Source organism: Scyliorhinus torazame, chromosome 1 (assembly GCF_047496885.1).
Source record: "Scyliorhinus torazame isolate Kashiwa2021f chromosome 1, sScyTor2.1, whole genome shotgun sequence".
In the NCBI taxonomy this organism is placed as follows: domain Eukaryota; kingdom Metazoa; phylum Chordata; class Chondrichthyes; order Carcharhiniformes; family Scyliorhinidae; genus Scyliorhinus; species Scyliorhinus torazame.
The window spans coordinates 375,000,386-375,020,799 of NC_092707.1; the positions used below are offsets into that span (position 1 = coordinate 375,000,386).

A 20,414-nucleotide genomic window follows, 5' to 3' on the forward strand; every position below is an offset into this window, starting at 1 on the left:
TGTACCAATAACAGAACAAATGCAATCAACAAACGACAAGAGAAAACTTCTGGAACAATGAACGACAAGAAAGGAAACTCGTTAACAGTTCTGTAAAACAGTTCAGTGAGTCCAATGTGCTAACAGGTTCATAAGTCAAGTCTCTCAGGTGGGCGATGAATTCGGGTTGACCGCCTCAAGGGTGGGTCAGGATCCACCGGCTGAGGAATGGGCCTGGCCATGGGCGATAGAGGAAGAGGCAGAGTGTCAGGAAGCTCAACAAAGTTGACATCAGGGACAGCAGGAGGGCGTGGCACCGGTGCATGATCTTGTAGCGAGCGCGGAACCAGACGAAGGGCCCGCCGATTACGGCGGCGAATGGAGCCATCAGGCATGCGAACCAGGAATGAGCAGGGAGCCACGTGGCGGAGAACCTCTGTGGCTGCCAACCAGCCACCCTCCGGTAGGTGTATGCAGACGTTGTCTCCAGGCTCCAGGGCAGGAAGATCAGTTGCCCGAGCGTCATGTGCCACATTCTGCTGAGCACGCTGTCATTGCATCCTTCGCAATACTGGAGCATGGTCGAGGTCAGGAACATGAATGGCCGGCACAGTATTCCTGAGGGTGCAATCCATCAACAGCTGGGCTGGCGAGAGGCCCGTGGACAGTGGGGCCGAGCGATAGGCCAGCAGGGCTAAACAGAAGTCAGACGCTTCACAATGTGGACGCCCTTTTCCGCCTTGCCATTCGACTGAGGATGCAAGAGACTAGACGTCACATGTGTGAAGTTGTATGAATTGGCAAAGGAAGACCATTCTTGACTCGCAAAGCAAGACCCGTTGTCAGACATGACGGTGAGCGGAATTCCATGGCGAGCAAAGGTTTCTTTGCATGCCCGGATGACAGCTGATGATGTTGTGTCGTGCAGACGTATGACCTCCGGATAACTTGAGAAGTAGTCAATAAGAATAATGTCCCTGCCGAGCGCATGAAAGAGGTCCACGCCCACCTTCGCCCAGGGGGACGTGACCAACTCATGGGGCTGAAGTGTCTCCGGGAGTTGTGCCGGCTGAAACCTTTGGCAGGTGGGGCAGTTGAGCACCATGTTGGCGATGTCGCCGCTGATGCCCGGCCAGTACACAGCTTCTCGGACCCTCCGCCTGCACTTTTCAACTCCGAGATGGCCTTCATGCAGTTGTTCGAGGACAAGCCGGTGCAAGCTGTGTGGGATCACGATCCGGTCCAATTTCAAGAGGACACCATCAATGACGGCCAAGTCGTCCCGGACGTTGTAAAATTGTGGGGACTGCCCCTTGAGCTACCCTTCCGTCATGTGGCGCATTACATGCTGTAGAAGGGGGTTAGCCGCAGTCTCACGGCGAATGTGGGCCAGACGTGCATCAGTGGCCGGCAGATTGGCTGATGTGAAGGCTACCTGTGCGTCGACCTGACAAACGAACCCCTCCGAGTCGGGCGGTGTGTTGACCGCCCTGGACAGAGCATCTGCGATGATGAGATCCTTCCCCGGTGTGTAGACAAGTTGGAAGTCGTACCTCTGGAGCTTGAGCAGAATGCGCTGGAGGCGAGGGGTCATGTCGTTGAGGTCCTTCTGAATGATGCCGACCAGGGGGCGATGGTCGGTCTCCGCAGTGAACTGCGGTAGACCATATACATAATCGTGGAATTTGTGGTTGTTGGTCAACAAGCCTAGGCACTCCTTCTCAATCTGCACATAGCGCTGTTCTGTGGGGGTCATGACCCGCGACACATAGGCGACCGGAGCCCATGATGCGGTGTCGTCCCGTTGCAGGAGTACTGCCCCAATGCCAGACTGGCTGGCGTCAGTTGAGATCTTTGTTTCCCGTGTGGTATCGAAAAACGCCAGTACCGGGGCGGTGGTGAGCTTGACCTTGAGCTCCTCCCATTCACTCTGGTGTGCGGGCAGCTACTGGAACTCCGCTGTCTTTTTGACCAGGTGGCGAAGAGCAGTCATGTGCGAAGCAAGGTTAGGAATGAACTTCCCCAGGAAGTTGACCATCCTGAGAAAGCGCAGCACTGCCTTCTTGTCTGACGGCTGCTGCATGGCTGCGATGGCTGCCACTTTGTCGGCATCCGGCCGCACACCCGACCAGGAGATGTGGTCCCCCAAAAACTTTAGCTCAGTCTGGCTAAAAGAGCACTTGGCTTGGTTAAGGCGCAGGACCTGATCCCGTATCCGTGCAAAGACACGCTGGAGACGACTGATGTGCTCCTATGGTGTGGTGGACCAGATGATAACGTCATCTACGTAGACGCGTACCCCTTCGATGCCCTCCATCATCTGCTCCATGATGCGATGGAACACTTCGGAGGCCGAAATGATGCCGAATGGCATCCTATTGTAACAGTGTCTGCCAAATGGAGTGTTGAAAGTGCACAGCTTCCTGCTGGACTGATCCAATTGAATCTGCCAAAAGCCCTTTGAGGCATCAAGCTTGGTGAATATTTTTGCCCGAGCCATTTCGCCCGTGATTTCTTCTCGTTTGGGTATGGGGTAGTGTTCCCTCATAATGTTGTGATTCAAATCTTTTGGGTCGATACAGATCCGGAGCTCGCCGGAGGGCTTCTTGACGCACACCATGGAGCTGACCCATGGCGTTGGCTCCGTGACCCGGGAAAGCACTCCTTGGTCCTGCAGGTCCTGCAGCTGCTGCTTGATGCGGTCCTTGAGTGGTGCTGGGACCCTATGAGGTGCGTGAATGACCGGGGTGGCAGCCGGTTTGAGCCGTATTTTGTACGTGTCGGGCAGTGTTCCCATGCCCTCGAAAACCTCCTGGTTGTGCGCGAGGAGTGAGTGGAGCTGCACCCTAAAGTCTGCAACCGGGAAATCGGACGTACCTTCTGGAGACAGAGTGTGTACCCACTGAACGAGGTGGAGGATCTTGCACGCCTGTGCGCCTAACAGAGAGTCCTTCGAGGATCCTACGATTTCAAATGATAATGTGGCTTTGTGTGAGTTGTGTGTAACTTCGAGCTGGCAGGACCTCGTGGCCGGGATGACGTTTCCGTTATAGTCAACCAGCTGACAGTGGGATGGCAGAATCGGTGGTTTAACCTTCAGGGTCTGGAAGGCTGACCATGCGAGGAGATTGGCGGAGGCACCAGTGTCCAGGCGAAATGTGATTTGGGATCGGTTGACCGTTAGGGTGGCACACCACTCATCGCCCGGATCAATGCTGTGCACTGGCAGCGGCTGGTGGTTCAGACTTGGGGTCATCCGGTTCTTGTGGATTACAACGTGGAAGGGCTCCCTGTTTTCGGTATCGCTGGTCTGCATACTATCTGGATATGACTCAGTGTAGGGGGGCTGAATCGCCCGCACGTCCCTGCGAGGCTGGCAGAATTGTTGGGAGTTGGCAGGTTGAGCTGCTCGACAGCAGGCAGCATAGTGGCCCATTCTGCCACAGCGGAGTCATTGTCGCGCTTTGGCCGGACATTGCCGCTTTAAGTGGGCAAGGCCACAGTTACCGCACGTCGTGATGTCATGGCGTTCGTTGCGCCACCACGCAGGCGTGGTACGGTCCTGCGTAGAGCGCGCCTGCGCATCACATCCCTCTGCGTCAACGTCCCCTCTTTTGGCGCGTACAAGCGCGGGAGGCTTCGGAAAGCGCGCGGAATGGCCGTCCTCGTCCGGGCCGCAAGCCGGGAGGAACTCGATCGACTTGACCCGCTCCGCCTCGTAGGACCCGAGCTGTGCCGTTTCGGCCGCCTGGATTTGGGAGTACCGGTTGGTCGCGTTCTCATGGAGGACGCAGGTCTCGATGGCAGTCGCTAGGGTGAGGCGCTTTATTTTTAGGAGCAGCTGGCGTAGGGTGTCCGAGATGACCCCAAAAACTATCTGATCCCGTATCATGGAGTCGGAGGTGGCCTCATAGCCGCAGGACTGCACGAGGATGCGGAGGTGTGTCAAGTAAGATTGGAAAGGCTCATCCTTACCCTGCAGGCGCTGCTGGAATAGGTACCTCATTGACTTCCACGCTGAAGTGTTCCTCGAACTTCAGAAGCACCGTCTTATATATTGTTTTGTCCTCGCCTTCCGTGAATGCCAGGGAGTTATAGATGTGGATAGCGTGTTGCCCCGCCGTGGAGGGGAGGAGGAAACTCTTCCTGGTGTCCGATGCATTCTCCCTGTCTGTGGCTTCTAGGAAGAGCTGAAAGCGCTGTTTAAACAGCTTCTAGTTTACGCCGAGATTACCAGCGATTCGGAGCGGCTGCGGCGGGCTGATATTTTCCATGGAGTAGGATGGCAGATTTCTGAAAGGGTGCAGGTAGGTCTCACAGTTGCTGGTTAGTGTCCACCACTGGTATCATGTCGTGTTGAGTGTTCTGATGCACAAATGATCCAACACGGCTGTAGATGGTACAACTCAGTGTTATTGTCTAAACAACTGTAACAACTAACTACTGGCTTGTGTACGTGCTTCACCAGCTAACCTGTGGACCCAGCCCTATCACTATCTTAGTGAGGCATTCAGCACATGGTCTATGTCTGAGTGGCATGCTGTGAAGCTCTGTGCTGTGAGCTATCTCCTGGTAGAATGAGCGGGAACTGTGGTGTTCCCTGTTTTATAGTGTGTCTGCTCTCACTGGTGATTGGCTGCGATGTTATGTGTGTGCTGGTTGGTCCAACTGCCTATCCATCAGTGTGTGTGTGATTGCACCATGATATGCTGATGTGGATATCATGACACCCTACAGTGCAGAATGAGGTCATTTGGCCCATCGAGTCTGCACCAAGCCTTCGAATGACCACCCTACCTGGGCCCAATTCCCCTCCCTGTAACCCCAGCCTAAGGGGCAATTTAGTATGGCCAATCCAGCTAATCTGCACATCTTTGGACTGTGGGAGGAACAGGAGCACCCGGAAGAAACCCACGCAAACACGGGGAGAATGCTCAAACTCCGCACAGACAGTTACCCGAGGTCGGAATCGAATGTGGGTCACTGGCGCTGTGAGACAGCAGTGCTAACCACTGTTCCACCATGTGTATTTCCCCCAGGGCAAGGTTTGAAGTTCAATGCAATAAGTATGGTCATGTGTGAGCTCTCTCAAAAAGCTGTTGGATTATTATAAAAATCCATTTGGTTTCGAGAAATCGTTTGGGAAGGGGCACCTCCTAAGACTGGCCCACACCCATTCAACACAATGAAGATGTCTCTTAATGCTTTCAGGGTAACTATGGCAATAAATACCGGGTACCCTTTCACAGGTAGCAACAGCCCATTCTCCACATGTAAGTCTTGACAATGGGTGGCAGGAAACTGTTTGATCAAAGCCAAAATGGTGGATGCGCCTAGCTCTGTTTACAATTCTCATCCATGTAGGTACCTTCTCAGCAGGAATCACTGGAGAACTTTCAGAGGTAGTAACCCCAACTGATTCATTTATCTCGCTAACCTAGAGGTATTGAAGTCAATGGATAATCTCAGCAATCCCAACTTTGCTTGATCGGAGCATGCATCAGAGTATTGTAAGACATTACCTAATTACGACTCATGCTCCCTTCAAGTGAAGCTCCTACTTAGAAACACTTATCTTCGGGTGCAGAGCTCCTAAGCAACCTAAGGTGAGGTTGACAAACTCAGTACAGGTCAAATAGTGACACGGGGCTTTTCTAGAGTGCTTGCCCAGGAATTGCACTGAGCAACATTTTGGTTACTTTACAAACATGCAGCATGGGAACAGCACAAAAGGAGGCCATTAGGTAAATGCAAGCTCTCTGCAAGAGCAACTCAGCTAGTTCCACTCCCCCACCCTTTCCCCACAGCCTGACAATAGTTTTTTTTCTTCAGGTGCTTATCCAATTATCCTTTTGAAAGCCAACATTGAAACTTTCAGTGACTGAGTCCAAGATCATAAATATTTGCGGCATAAAATATATTTTTTCTCATGTCCTTTTGCCAATCACCTTTGTGTCCTCTGGTTCTCCACCTACCACCAATGGTATCACTTTCTCTCTACATTCTTCATTTAGGTTTCTTTTGATTTTGAACATTTCTATGTAAGGGACCTTCCTGTGATTCCCTTATTTCCCATTTCTTTTACTTTGAGTTTATCATTTTTGGTCCATGGATATGTAATGGCATATACCCTTAAGTCGAGCAGAGGAAAGGAGGAACTCCAAAGTTGTTAAACAGCTGGCTTGTAATGCAGAACAAGGCCAGCAGCACGGATTCAATTCCCGTACCGGCCTTCCCGAACAGGCGCCGGAATAGAACATAGACCATACAGTGCAGACGGAGGGCATTCGGCCCATTGAGTCTGCACCGACCCACTTAAGCCCTCACTTCCACCCTATCCCTGTAACCCAATAACCCCTCCTAACCTTTTTGGACACTAAGGGCAATTTATCAAGGCCAAACAACCTAACCTGCACGTCTTTGGACTGTGGGAGGAAACCGGAGCACCCGGAGGAAACCCACGCAGACAAGGGGAGAATGTGTAGACTCCGCACAGACAGTGACCCAGCGGGGAATCGAACCTGGGACCCTGGCGCTGTGAAGCCTCAGTGCTAACCACTTGTGCTACCGTGCTGCCCTAGGTTGGTGCCATGATAATGTGGCGACCAGGGGCTTTTCACAGTAACTTCATTGAAGCCTACTTGTGACAATAAGCGATTATTATTATTACATTGGAGATATAGCTTTTGAACAGCAGAACTCAGATGTTTTGGCACCCAAGGGAGATTGGAAGGATTTGGTTTGATTGGTTGGCAGGTGGCCAACAAATTGGCAAAAGGCTGTATCCTGCATGGCGACAGGTGGTGATTCGATACCTAAGTAGGATAGTTTTTAGAGGTCGCAGGAAGTGAAAGTTGGATCCTGGCCACTCAGAGAAGTAGCTTTGAGTGCCTGTCTCGCTCTCTCTCTTTCTCCAGAAATGCTGCCTACTGCTCATTTCCGAACCTGCAGGGTGGTTCTTGAGGCCTGGATGAATCTATAGTGAAAACCATTACAGGCTGAAAGCAAAAACCTCAAACTGCCACATTCCGGCGCTTGTTCAGGTACACCGAGGGAGAATTTAGAATGTTCAAATTACCGAACAGCACGTCTTTCAGTACTTGTGGGGCGAAACTGGAGCTCCCAAAGGAAACCCACGCAGGCATGGGGAGAATGTGCAGACTCCGCACAGACTGTGTCTCAAGCCAGGAATCAAACCTGAAACCCTGGAGCTGAGAAGTAACAGTGCTACCCCAGAAGCAAAAGGACACAGGAAGGGAGCTGGAAAGATGGACAGGTAATGAGGAACATTGGCGGTACTTTGCCTCAATACCAGCCTGGGAAGCACGGTAGCACAAGTGATTAGCACTGTGGCTTCACAGCGCCAGGGTCCCAGGTTCCATTCCCTCCGGGTCACTGTCTGTGCGGAGTCTGCACGGTCTCCCCGTGTCTGCGTGGGTTTCCTCCGGGTGCTCCGGTTTCCTCCCACAGTCCAAAGACGTGCAGGTTAGGTGGATTGGCCATGATAAATTGCCCTGAGTGACCAAAAAAGGTTAGGAGGAGTTATTGGGTTATAGGGATAGGGTAGAAGTGAGGGATTAAGTGGTGATGTGTTGGGTACTCTGGATCACAAACAGGTCACCAGCACTGGAAGTGGTGCAACTCTATTTTATTATAAGGTTAACTATATTAACATACTTGAACTGTGGGTAAATGCAATACCAGCTTTAACTGTTGACCCTTGCCTAGTCCTAACCAGGTGATGCACTCAGCACATGGTGAATGTCTGTGTTGCAGGCTGTGAGCTCTGTGTTCTGAGCTCGCTGCTACTAGAATGAGCGGGAACTCTCCTGTCCCCTGTCTTTATAGTACGTGTGTTCTCACTGGTGATTGGCTGCGGTGTGGTGTATGCTGATTGGTCCCACTGCATGTCCATCAGTGTGTGTGTGTGTGTCTGCACCATAATATACTGGTGTATATTATGACAAGTGGGTCAGTGCAGACCCGATCGGCCAAATGGCCTCCTTCTGCACTACATGTTCTATGTTCTCAGCTGGCCAGGGGGACTGCTCGGTAAGACAGAGTCTCTGTTCAGCATAAACCAAAATCCAAGTTGAAACTGCACCACATCAGGCTGGGCCTGACATCAGGTTGTGTTGATATAGTCAGCACAGTTGTTATACGTCTGCAATTAAAAAATTGAGTATTACCTGGCTTTTCCTACACTAAGTTGACATTCATTTTAAAAAAATTTTGAGTGCCCAAATATTTTTTTATCCAATTAAGGGGAAATTTAGTGTGACCAATCCACCTACTCTGCACATCTTTGGGCTGTGGGGCTGAAACCTACGCAGACATGGGGAGAATGTGCAAACTCCACACAGACAGTGACCCAGGGCTGGGATCGAACCCGGGTCTTCAGCGTCATCGGCAGCAGTGCTAACCACTGGGCCACCGTGCTGCCCTTCTAAGTTACAAGCTGCAATAATAAGCAAACCATACTGCAAGGTGTGACACATGATTTCCTCTCTACTCGCAATGGAAAAATACACATCCAAATATTACCTTGTTACCATCTCCTTTTCCTTGTTTGATGCATGGCCTCCACTGCTGAGAGGGCTACTTGCAGTAGACAGGAAGTACAGGCGATGGTTCTTAAAGTACTGATCAATTAAAGGGAGAACAACCTAAAAAATGAACAACATTCAGTGTGCATGTCACTCAAGGCAAACATCCAGCAGCTGGTTAACTAGAGGGGAAAAGATCCACCAGATTTGCCTTGTAGTTTCCCGGTAGTCACATGATGCAACAGTAACAGAGTTGTTGAATAACCTTAGCATTCAAACCTTTCTCAATTACTCTACAACAGACACCAGCATAGTGTGAGGAAAAACCCCAGTGTGCCTTTCTTCAGGAACCAAAATCATTTGTTCCTCCTCAGCATACTACACTTACCACATGTTCTGTATCAAACTACTGATATATTCAATGGCAACATGTCATTTTCTGGGGGAGCTGGGTGGGGGGGGTGGGGGGGGGGGGGTAGCGGGGGGGGGGGGGGGAGAATCTAATTTGCATTTGAAATATCAGCATTAACTGCCTCCATGATTTTCCAGAGAATCCCGCTGCCAGCGAACAGCCGGAGAATCCTGGGCCCATACGTTTTAGGATCAACTCCAATAAGTCATGGATGCTATTATGAAGTATATTGTGAATCCGCCACAGCTGAAGGTCTGATGCATGAAAGGAGGACATTTTACATTGGTGACTCGCAGGGATGTATGAACAAGGTGCAGGGGATGGATGGATTTTATGGAGCACTGTAGACCCTGTTCCCACTCAACTCCTTCCCCTACCTTCCCCACCCCCACCTCTGTCCCCGCATTCACCACCGCCAGCTAAAATGTCCAGAGAGCCTATCCTTGATCCGAACGGCTGTGCTGCAGAAATTTAATGCCAGGAACAGGGTTAATTGCTTTAAGGCAAAGCTCCACTCCAGTCGGTGGTTTTGACGAGAGCGGTGAGGGGGGGGAGCGAGTTCAGGAGACCAGGAGAGAGTTAAGTGTGGCTTGGGGAATGTACTTTGGGGGGTTGCCGCCGATGAACCCAGAGGTAAATCACTGGCAACAATGGGATGAAGCGCACAGATGGGGACGGGTGGGATGGGGCAGGAGTGACAGTGGGGAAGCATAAAATGCAGTCGCGAAAACATTTCTCCAACTCTACTTTATACATTGATTCTTCACAAATATTTCACCAGTTTCCTCCCCTGTACCTTAGCAAAGAACTTGACTTCCTGTTCGTGCAGAAACCTTTCTCCTTTACTTGTGGAACAAAGATCTAGAAGGATAAGACAACATTTACCACAACCTCAGTGAAATATACAACATCCACTAAAAATGTAACAAAGCAACAGAATTTAAAATGTTGATTTTTAACAAATAACACATGCTGTGTTGGGAGGTGGCACAAATAGAAACAAACATTCTGATAATTCAAGAACAGCATGAGCAGCACGCTTCACTGGACTAGGAAAAAAAAGGAAGATTCACATTTTCTACAAAAAAATTAGTTTGGGGTGCAATTGGGGTGCCACGTTGCGCCCGACGCAGATCAGGACGCAGTGAGTGAATCACGCGAGAGCCCCAAATCAGACTCCATGCCAGGCCAATCACGAATCATCCGACTCACACCGCCCACCACGACCTGGATCTCGCCCTTACTGGGCGAGATCCACACCTGCATATTTAAACAAGCTATTAGCTTCATTTAAATACCTGCCAGCCAATTTCACCCGGCGCCAGGAGGCAACCACTTAACGCCTGCAAGATCCTGACAGAGCACCGATTAGCACTGGTTTCCACAAACGTGGACCAAGCGTAACAGCACCTCAGGGGTCCCGCAGGCCCGTGTGTTTGGGGACAGAGCAGGGTGGTATCCTTGCACCTGGACACCCTGGCAGTGCCATCTGAGCATCTTGGAAGTGCTACCAGGTTAGGGTGCCCAGGTGGCACTGCCAGGGTGCTTGGGGCACTGCCAGAGATCAGGCCTGGGGTTGAGAGGGGGTTTCAGGGGGCTGGAGAAGGTTGCGGGGTGAAGGGGGTGGGGCCTGAAAAGGGGGGGGGGCGTGTTTAGATTGGGGCAGATGGTCCAAACGGTGCACCAAACTGCGAGGAGTCGTTTTGCTGGTGAGCTCAGCTTGGCAGCAGGAAATCTCTCCGAGTACCTCATCAGAGAGAAACTCCCCGGCCCAAACAACCTGCAAGACACCAGGGAATAATGGCGTGAATCTCGACGCTGCAGCCGCCAAGAAGCTGCCCGCTAAATGCGCCGAAAAGCGGACTTTAACCGTTGACTGTTGAATTGCAGCTTGGTGTAAGTGCCAACGATGGCTAAGTCGGTATCACTCTTCATTTCGCAGTCAGAAGGTTGTGGGTCCCAGAACCGAGAGCTCATAAACACATACTCCACTCCACTCCACTCCAGCGCAGTACTGAGGGAGTACTGCATTGTTGGAGATGCCTTCTTTGGATGAGACGCTAAACCAAAGCCCTGGCTGTCCATTCAGCGGGACATGGAGGCGGGATTCTCCCATTCCGGTGCGATGGCCCGAAGCCCACGTAGAAAACGGCGCGAACCACACCGGCGTCGGGCCGATTGGAAGTCGTGGAATTCTCTGCACTACCGGGGGCTAGGCTGCCACCGCCGGAGGGGTTGGCGCCGCACCAGCCGGTGCTGAACGGACTGCATGAGTTAGTGCATGCGCAGAACCACCGCTGTGGTTTCGCGCAAGCGCAGAGCGGCCAGCGTATTCTGGTGCATGCGCGGGGGGGGGGGGGGGGGGGGGTGTCTTCTCCACGCCGGCCATGGCGGAGCCCTACAGGGGCCGGCGCGGAAGAAATGCCCCCACGGCATAGGTCCGCCCGAGATCATCGGACCCCGATCGCAGGCCAGATCACCGTGTGGGCCCTCCCCGGAGACGGATCCCCCCGCGCTCCCCGTGGACCGCACCAGCCAACTTACCTGCCAGGTCCCGCCGTGTGGTACCATGTGCAATCCACGCTGGCAGGACTGGCTAGAAACCGATGGCCACTCGGCCCATCGGGGCCCGGAGAATTGCCGGGGGGGGGGGGGGCCGCTGCTAACGGCCCCCGACCGGCGTGGCGTGATCCCCACCCCCGCCCGTAAACCGGCACCGGAGAATACGGCAGCCGGCATTGGAGTGGAGGGACGGGATTCACGCCGCCCCCCCGGGGATTCTCCGACCCGGCGGGGGGTCGGAGTATCTCGCCTTAGAAGTTTCATTCCTAGTCAAAAGGAGAATGGAAGCAGAGAGGGGATCCCATTCCTGCCTTGTCGTGTACCACCTCCTCTGGTGAGTTTGGAACAGGATTTACCATATGGTGAGTCACCATGAATATTATGGTAATTTTTGGAAAGAACCAATGCCACGGTAGATGGGAGAAGAAACTACTAGTTTCTGTGAGGATCCAGGGAATCAAACAATTTAGACTTGGCGAGTTTATACCAGTGAATGGAAACTGTGAGAAATTAATTGAGGGAAATATTATACAAGGCAAAATATATAGAACAGGGAGAAGTAGAGGAAGATGGGCTATGACTTTTCATTCATAAGATGTACTTGCCTAATGAATGAGATAGTGAAAGAAGCAAAAACGCCTCTGTGGAAGCTGCTGAAAATGATATGTGTATATGTGTATTGTTCTTGGTCGGTGTAACAGGCCCGGGAACACTTTGGAAGATTGCAAAAGGAAAATTACGCTCTTGAGCAACTGGCAAACATCTCCGGGGTATGTTTAGCCACCAATATTTGCAAAAGTCAGGGAACCAGCTGTCAATGTAAAAACAATAGCCTCCTTTGGCACTTACACTGTTGAGCCAATTGCTTTGTTAAAGACAGGCAATGAGCATTAGCTCAACAATGAACGGACACTTCGCCGCTTTGCTCAAGGGATTATATATGGACGCAGTATCCCTTTGAGTTTGTCCCTTAGTTTGTTTAGTTTAGTTTGTTTTGCTCAAGAGTATAAATGGACACAGCTGGAACAGTTGGGAGCGAGGAAACAGACAGAGGCCGTGATGCACGATCAATTACACTCAAAGATGAGGTTGTAACATAACTGAAGGCTTTAATCGACTAGAACTGTTCCCCAGCAGCTTCGGTACAGAAAGTGAGGGCTGCTGGGTCGGCACCGGTTCTTATACCCCGCCTGTCAATGCGGAGCTACATTCCAACAGCCAATGGTAAACTCCTAGGTTTAACCAATGGTCTTTGGCCTCTTGGGTACTGTAATACCTGATAATACCACAGGCCGTCACTCTGCTGAGCTGATCTGAGAATAAACTTGCTTAAGACAAGCTTCAGGCTTATTCCTTCACCAAAGCCAATTAATGGATTTTACACTACTGCAGGTAAACCCGGTGAGACATGAGTGTCATTTGTTCAATAGTGATACAAATGAAATAAGATTGATTCTGTGATGTAGAAGAAGAATCGTCTTTTTAGAATTAAGAATATTGGCATCGGAGGGTAAGGGTTACATGTCACAATATGTGTGCCACAAGTAGCTGGGATCACTTCGGGAGTCCTGACCTAACAGGATGTGTTCAGGGGGGAGAAGGCCTTTTGTCTCCTCATTTGACATAATGTGGTCCCCAGTTTATAGGCTCACCTGGGATAGGGTGGGTCCCAATTGCACCATGGTGGTAACCGGGAGCGGGGTGAACAGTTTCTGGTGCATTCTCATCTTCCGGTTGGGCACGCTACAGCTTTCCGGCCTGAACATCGAATTCAACAACTTCAGATGATCAGCTCTACCCCGCCTCAACCCATTTGTTTTCATTTCATTTTAACTGTCTTTTACCATTTCTTTCTTTCTTAATATACAATTAAATTCACCCCCCCCCCCAATCTTATCCACCTTTCTTTCACCTTTCTCCTCTTTGCTTCCCCCTTCCCCTCCCCCCACATCTACAGTTCATCCTCTGATGTTAGTTTCCATGCTGTTTGACTTTTCACATCTTTTGTTCTCTCTGGGGACTGCCACTAGCACTCTTTCCCCTTGGTTTCTGTGGCCATTAACACCCCATTTCCCTGGGTTTCTGTGGCTATGACTCACCTTTCATTCTCACTCCACAGTATAAATATTTCCCACTTTCTCTGTCTGTTAGCCTTGACAAAGAATCATCGGACTCGTAACGTTAGCTCTTTTCTCTCCCGACAGATGCTGCCAGACCTGCTGAGATTTTCCAGCATTTTCTCTTTCGTTTCAGATTCCAGCATCCGCAGTAATTTGCTGTTATTCAAACTATACATCAATAATTTGAGAATTTGCAAAATGTAAACGTGGGAATGACAAGCAAAAGTGCCATCCAAAATATTTGAATCTGACATGTCAATGGTGAATAAATGTGCACTTTACCAAACCGCAGTATGTACTCGTGAGCCTGATCGACATATTTGATGAGCTGCTGGAGGAAGCTGTAGGCAAACCGTTTTTCAATGGAAGGTGTATCCAATTCCATCTCTTTTAAACCCCTGGAGAAAAGAAACACAATCCGGTTAGAGTTTTTTCCTGTGATAAAACCTGTCATTTAGGCTCGAATTCCAAAACCTCTCCGTTAAAATGTGGGAGCCACATTCATTTCGAAAAGAGGACTGGAACCAGGTAAATTCATAAAGTTTCTCAATGGGGATCATTCACCAAGAGGGAGTCTTGAAACAACCACCGGTTACAGAATTAATTGAAGAAGGAGAAATAGAAGAAGGCAACAAAGATAAAGGGCAGCTGATGCCTTGTGGTTGCCAGCTCAACCAGAATAATAAGAATCGTTAACTGGACAAAATTTCTGTTTGTCCAATGTTGCCGGATAAGCAACATGGCGAACATGAGCTGGTTGCAGGAAACTCCCATGTGAAATGCCTAGGAAATTGAAAATGTAAAGCCTCAGAGGTGTTAGAATTACACTATCATTTTACAGCCATCGCATAAGACCAGTTCCAAGTGCAATTGCCACCCATGTATAACAGTGTTGCTTGGCACTGAGCTGTACATGGCAGTAGAAAAATTCACTTAACAATGGTAAGGTAGCTTCTGCCTTGTTCTTTTACATTTATTCCGGCTTTCTGTTTTTCTGGCATTTAGTTTCTCACTAGCTTTTGTGGAAAAGGTGCAGTTTCTGTCAACCCAAACATCATGACTAACATCCGTATGTTTTCTCATGGGAATTGCGCCATCTGACCTATTTACCTGGGTGAGTCAGACTTCACAAGATTCACTATATGTCCAACCTCTATGTCAGCTGATAGTGGTGGCTATTGTTTGGTCGGGAATTGGTACAGGTAGAGATTCCTATTCACAAAAGACGTTGCGAAAGTTGACAGGCTGATCTTCACAAACCAAAAGGGGTTCCACTCGATGAACATGCAGCTGGTGAGTGACCATCAGCTGTGCATCATGCACGTCTGCGCCTGATACACGGGCAGTGTGCACGACACCTTCATCCTCGCACACTCAACGGTTCCTGATCTCTTTGAGGCGCACCCCCGGCTGGGGGGTTGTTCCTGTGTAACAGAGCTTATCCGCTGCGGTCGTGGGTGATGACGCTCTCCCGCCACCTGGTGCTGCCAGTCCTGGAGGATCGCTGACCTCTCGATCAGGATCTGTATGCTCACAGCCATGGAGCGCAGGGAGTGGACCTGTGCCACATCACGCTGAGACTGTGCCACCACCTTCTGAGTGTGTGCCACCTGCGCAACCTTCCGCTGGGACTGGGTCACCTACCTCTGTGTCTATGGTACGTCGGCCAGCACCTGAGCAATGCCACCAATCCTCTCAGCCATGGCCCGCTGTGACTGCATCAGAGAGCATGGCAGGGAAAAACATGCTGAAGAGGGTTGGCGCTAGCACGCATCCCTGTTTAACTCCATTAAATGATTGGGAATGGGTCAGAAGATGCACTGTCATCTAGGACACGCAGGAGCATGCTATCATGGAACTGTTGATCCATTGTGATGAATTTTTCAGGCAGCCGGATTGCGGCCTGCCTTCCAAAGGCCTTCACTGCTGACTATGTTGAAGACCTAGATCAGGCCTAGGTCAACAACTCAGGTGTCATGTTCCATGTTCTTTCTATTCTTGGCATTTCATCTGGAGCTGTCTAACGACAAACAGCATATCAGTGGTTCCTCAACGTTTTCTAAAGCTACATTGACTCTATAGCAGCAGATCCTGGTCAAGATGTTGCACTCAGCAGTCCAGAAGGATTCTGACAGAGATTTTACTGCCAATGAATAGGAGTGAGACCCCTCTCTTTGATTGTTGCAAGATTGGCAAGTTCCTTTCTACATGTACAGGTTGACAATGTGGGCATCTTTATATCCTTGCGGGGTGGTTCCTTGCTGCCTTATAGACTGAGGAGACCATTGTTAAAACTGTCAACCCTGTTTATGTTTCCGATAATCCCTTTCCACAGCTGCACCAACTCTCCATTGAAGTCACCAAAAATGACTAGCCTGTCACGGAGTCATACAGAACAGCAAGAGGCCCTTCGGCCCATCATGTCTGCGCTGACCATCAAGCACCTATCTATTCTAATCCCATTTTCCAGTCCGTAACCTTTGGCACAGTAGCAATCAGGGATTGGAGGTCGTCACAATGTTTATCTACGAGATACAAATGGCGAATTAACCGTAGTGCAGGGTGGTCCTTCAGGAGCACAGTATGCTATGCTGTCAGTGATACTGCACCAAAGACGTCATGCCTGGGCGAGCAGTAGCCAGCTTAACCTCATTGTTCCGACCGCCACCAACCATTCCTGAAGCTATTGTCACATTTGCTGGGCCGCACCGAAAGTGACCCACAAACTGGAGCTGTGCAACCAGCTGTTAAGACACCCGTATCTATCACGCAGCGTAGTCAGCACATCCAATGATGGTCACCATTGGATGTGGGCTCAGCTCTGCCTCCACCTCCATTTTGGTATTCTATGATACCTATAGTGATAGTGAAATGGAGGGGCACAGAATAATGGCCTTCTTGTAATCACCTCATGTAATTCCGCTCCACTTCAACTATGATACAGGGCGTTGGATGCTAGGTTGCTCTGTTGCTGCAGATTCAAGCTTGTCCGTTTGGTTTCCTTTCCCTTTATTCTTGTTCATTTACTTCAAGATTTACAACCTGTTTCAGTTTTCCTTCAAGATAACATTGGTTAAGTTATTGCCTTTACTTCCCTTTGGTCGATGCGACCAGAAAGAGGCATATTTTCACGGTATAAGTAACGAGAAAATGCCCAGCACCTATCGAGAAAAAGATCCACTAAACCAGACAACAACTGGAAAGTAAATGTATTTCCTTACTGTTCCTTGTACTCTGTTGCTGTAACATCGCAGGAACCCCTCTTGTGCACATAAATGGAGTTTGCACCGAAGGAAGTTGGGGAGATGTGAAGGAGTATGAGAGGCTCCAAGGAAATTCTAAGCCAAAATATTACAGGAATTATTCTTCATCTTATCTAGCTGGTGGTATTTCGCAGCCAAAGCTATTCATCAGTAATCCCATTATGTGCCTCACCATTCAGTACGGACCTTCAAAATCTGAGATTCATTGAAAACCTGCCTCAATTTTCTGAAGAATAGGCAGCTTGGAGCTCCCCTCCTCAGTTGAAATTTTGTATTTCTCATCTCTCCCATTAGGTATCCCCGTTTTTCTCAAACTACCCCGAATTGTTCTGTCCCTGCTAAACGAAAACAGGCTGGAAAAGTCTTCTGTAGTCTTCATCTGTATCATCTGATGACCATACATGAGAAAGTACTGCAGAGGGGACCAAGATAGTTCTCCCTACAGGACATTTGTTCCATGCCACCTGGCTGGAACGGTAGGCTAGAAAACCATACAGAATGCTATATCACCTTATAACATTTACACAAATCTGTATGTAATACACAAACATGTGCTGCTAGTGTTTCCCACTGATATAACTTTAACTGTTGCCACATGGTGAGGACCTGATTCTTCTTCCCTTTTTATTCAACTAGCTAATATTTTAGTAGCAGCACCTTGCATTAGTGGATTAGTGGACTGTGTCTAAATCCATTGTCCTCCTCACACTGTATACTAATACCTTGAGACTGCATAGCCATTGAGCTGAAGAAACTTAAGAATTTCCTGTGCTTTCTCTCGGTCTCTGGCTTTCTCCTTCGCTGTCAGGGTATCGTAGGGCACCAACAAAGGGTGGTTTCCACCTCCTGTGGGGACAATAGCAACCACTGGCATCAAAAATAATACGCGGCATTTCATAATAATGTTCTTTGCTCACATTCTGTGGAATTCCAATTCCAGGCTAAATGGTTGAAGCGAAAACAATGTCAACATTCAAGATAGATCAGAGAACTGGATGAAGGACAATGAGGAAAAGAGATATGGGAACAGAGTGGGTAAATGTGACTGGAATTATTTGTTCATGTGGGCAGAAAGTTGAGAGTTATGCATAACAGCAGAGGAGGCATTCGTGAGGACTGAAGGATTGGGACTGAACTGAGTTTGGACTTTGTTTTCATATGTTGTGGTAGGAAGGGGATGGTTTGGGGAGGTTGGGGTAATGTGTTGAGGTTCTTTTCCCCTTTGTTCGGGATTTATCATGTTTGGTTGGTTTAGGAGGGCTGGGTGTGGGGGGTTCATTTTATTGGTTTGATGTACTAGGTATGTGGAGGGAGGGGACACTGGCGGGGACCACCTCAGTATTAAACTTGAGTTGGTTGGTGAACGGAAGTGAGGTGGGGAGGGGCAACAGCGGGCCAAGCCTGTGTGGACACGTTTTGATGGGTGTGGGAGGTTTGGATGATGGGGTGATGGGGAGTACGCAGAGAGAAGTGGTTTTGAGAGGAAGTGGTTGGGGGGTTTCTGGGAAGGGGGTTGGGGGGAGGGGGGGGGGGGTAGCTGGCTGACGGCGACTATGGGTACGACCTGGTCATGACTAATAGGATGGTGGGGGGCGTATGAGAGACCTCCAGTCCGAATGGTAATGTGGGTCATATCGGCCAATATCCCTGTTAAATATGGATGCCAACAGTCTTGCCAAGGTGTTGGCACTTAGGTTTGAAGAGTGCCTTCCGCAGATGACTGGGGAGGACCAGATGGGGTTGGTAAAGGGTAGGCAGTTGTCCTCGAATGTGCGGCAGTTGTTAAACATGGTGCTCTCCCCATTAGAAGGGGGAACTGAAGATGATTGTGGCACTGGATGCAGAGAAGGCGTTTGATCGAGTCGAATGGAGTTTTTAGTTTGCGGTGTTGGAACGGTGTAGGATTGGGCCTAAGTTTATGGCGTGGGTCAAATTGCTATGTAAGGAACCGAAGTTGAGTGTTCGTACAAATGAGGTGAACTCAGGATATTTTCAGCTGCATAGGGGAACGAGGCATGGGTGTCCCATGTCCCCCAACCTTTTGTTTGCGCTGCCGATAGAGCACTTTGCCATTGCGCTAAGTGGAGGAGGATAGCAAGGAGGGTGTGGAGCATAAGGCGTCCCTGTATGCTGATGACCTTTTATTGTATATTTCTAACCCGGCTCCACGATGGGGAATATAATGGGGCTGCTCAAGAGGTTTGGGTTTTTTTTGAGATATAAGCTGAATTTGGAAAAGAGCAACTGCTTTTTGGTTTCTTCCACGGGGGCAGGAGGTGGCTTGGGGGGGGTTTGCCGTTTCGTGTGGCGACTACTCACTTCAGGTACTTGGTAGTATCAGGTGGCTCGAGAATGGCCCCGGATCCGTAAATTGAATTTTACAAGTCTGGGGGTAGGGTCACGGCAGATTTGTCGAAATGGGACAGCGAGGATTCGGAAGACTGTGATTCAGGGAGGGTAACAGTCAGGGGGTTTGGCTCTTCCAAATCTGTTGTATTACTATCAGGCGGCGAATGCCGAGAAGGTGTGGGGCTGGGGTAGGGAGCCGGAGGCAATGTGGCTGAGGACGGAGGCAGTCTTTTGTAAGGGGTCGGGGTTGTGGGCGCTGGCAACAGCGCCGCTCCCGTTTGCCTGTGGGAAATACTTGGTTAGTCCAGGTGGTGGTGGCCATGCTGAAGATATGGAGGCAATTTCAACAGCACTTTAAGTTGGGAGCGGGGTTGAAGTTGGTGCCGGTCCAAGAGAATCATGTGTTTGAGCTGGTCAGGCCGGACACTAGGTTTCGGGGGTGGGAGGAGCGGAGGGATGACGGAAATGAAGGACTTATTTTTGGAAGGGCGGTTTGCGAGTTTGGAGAACTTGATGGTGAAGATTGGGATTCCACGGGGGAGGCCTTTAGGGATATGCAGGTGCGAGACTTTGCAAAAAAGGTTTCCCCGATGTTTCCAGTGCCACCCCCCTCCTGTTGGAGGGGGTGTTGTCGGTGATGGGGTTGGAGGGAGGGATCATCTCAGCGATTTATGGGAAGAGTTTTGAGGAGGATATGTGGCCACTGGAAGGGGTTAAGGTTATGTGCGAGGAAGAGCTGGGGCTGGCGCTGGAGGATGGGTTGTAGTATGAAGTGTTGGGGAGGGTGAATGCCTCAAACACTTTGCAAATTGGGGTTAATACAGTTAAAGGTGGTGTACAGGGCGCACCTGATGAGGTCGAGGATGAGGGGGTTTGCTTGAGGAGGTTTATTTGAGGGGTGGAGAACACTTGCGAGTGGTGTGGGAGAGGTCCAGCTATTGCATGTACATATGTTCTAATCCTGCCTGATATTGGGGAAACTTTGGTGATCGCTTTTCAGCACCATGTCAGCGATCCTGCACACAGATTTGGAGCCCAGTCCCCTGGGTGTCATATTTGGGGTGTCGGACTTGCCGGAGCTGCAGACGGGAGTGGGGCTGACGTTTTAGCCTTCGCCTCGCTGATGGCTCGTAGATGGGTCCTGTTGGGGCGGAGGTCCGCTTCTCCGCCATGTGCCTCAGTG

The 20,414-nt window shown here is 50.0% G+C and overlaps 1 protein-coding gene across 1 annotated transcript in view; it reads right to left on the minus strand.

The window, feature by feature from the left end:
• The window catches only part of ryr2a (ryanodine receptor 2a (cardiac)), a 1,117,859-nt gene that overhangs the window by 242,305 nt on the left and 855,140 nt on the right, over positions 1 to 20,414 (minus strand). Inside the window, exons 57-60 of the mRNA XM_072511661.1 lie at positions 17,605 to 17,728; positions 13,902 to 14,017; positions 9,734 to 9,798; positions 8,524 to 8,645 (exon numbers count right to left, since the gene is read on the minus strand). Coding sequence (XP_072367762.1) covers positions 8,524 to 8,645; positions 9,734 to 9,798; positions 13,902 to 14,017; positions 17,605 to 17,728 — 427 coding nt within the window. The remainder of the gene's footprint in view (positions 1 to 8,523; positions 8,646 to 9,733; positions 9,799 to 13,901; positions 14,018 to 17,604; positions 17,729 to 20,414) is intronic.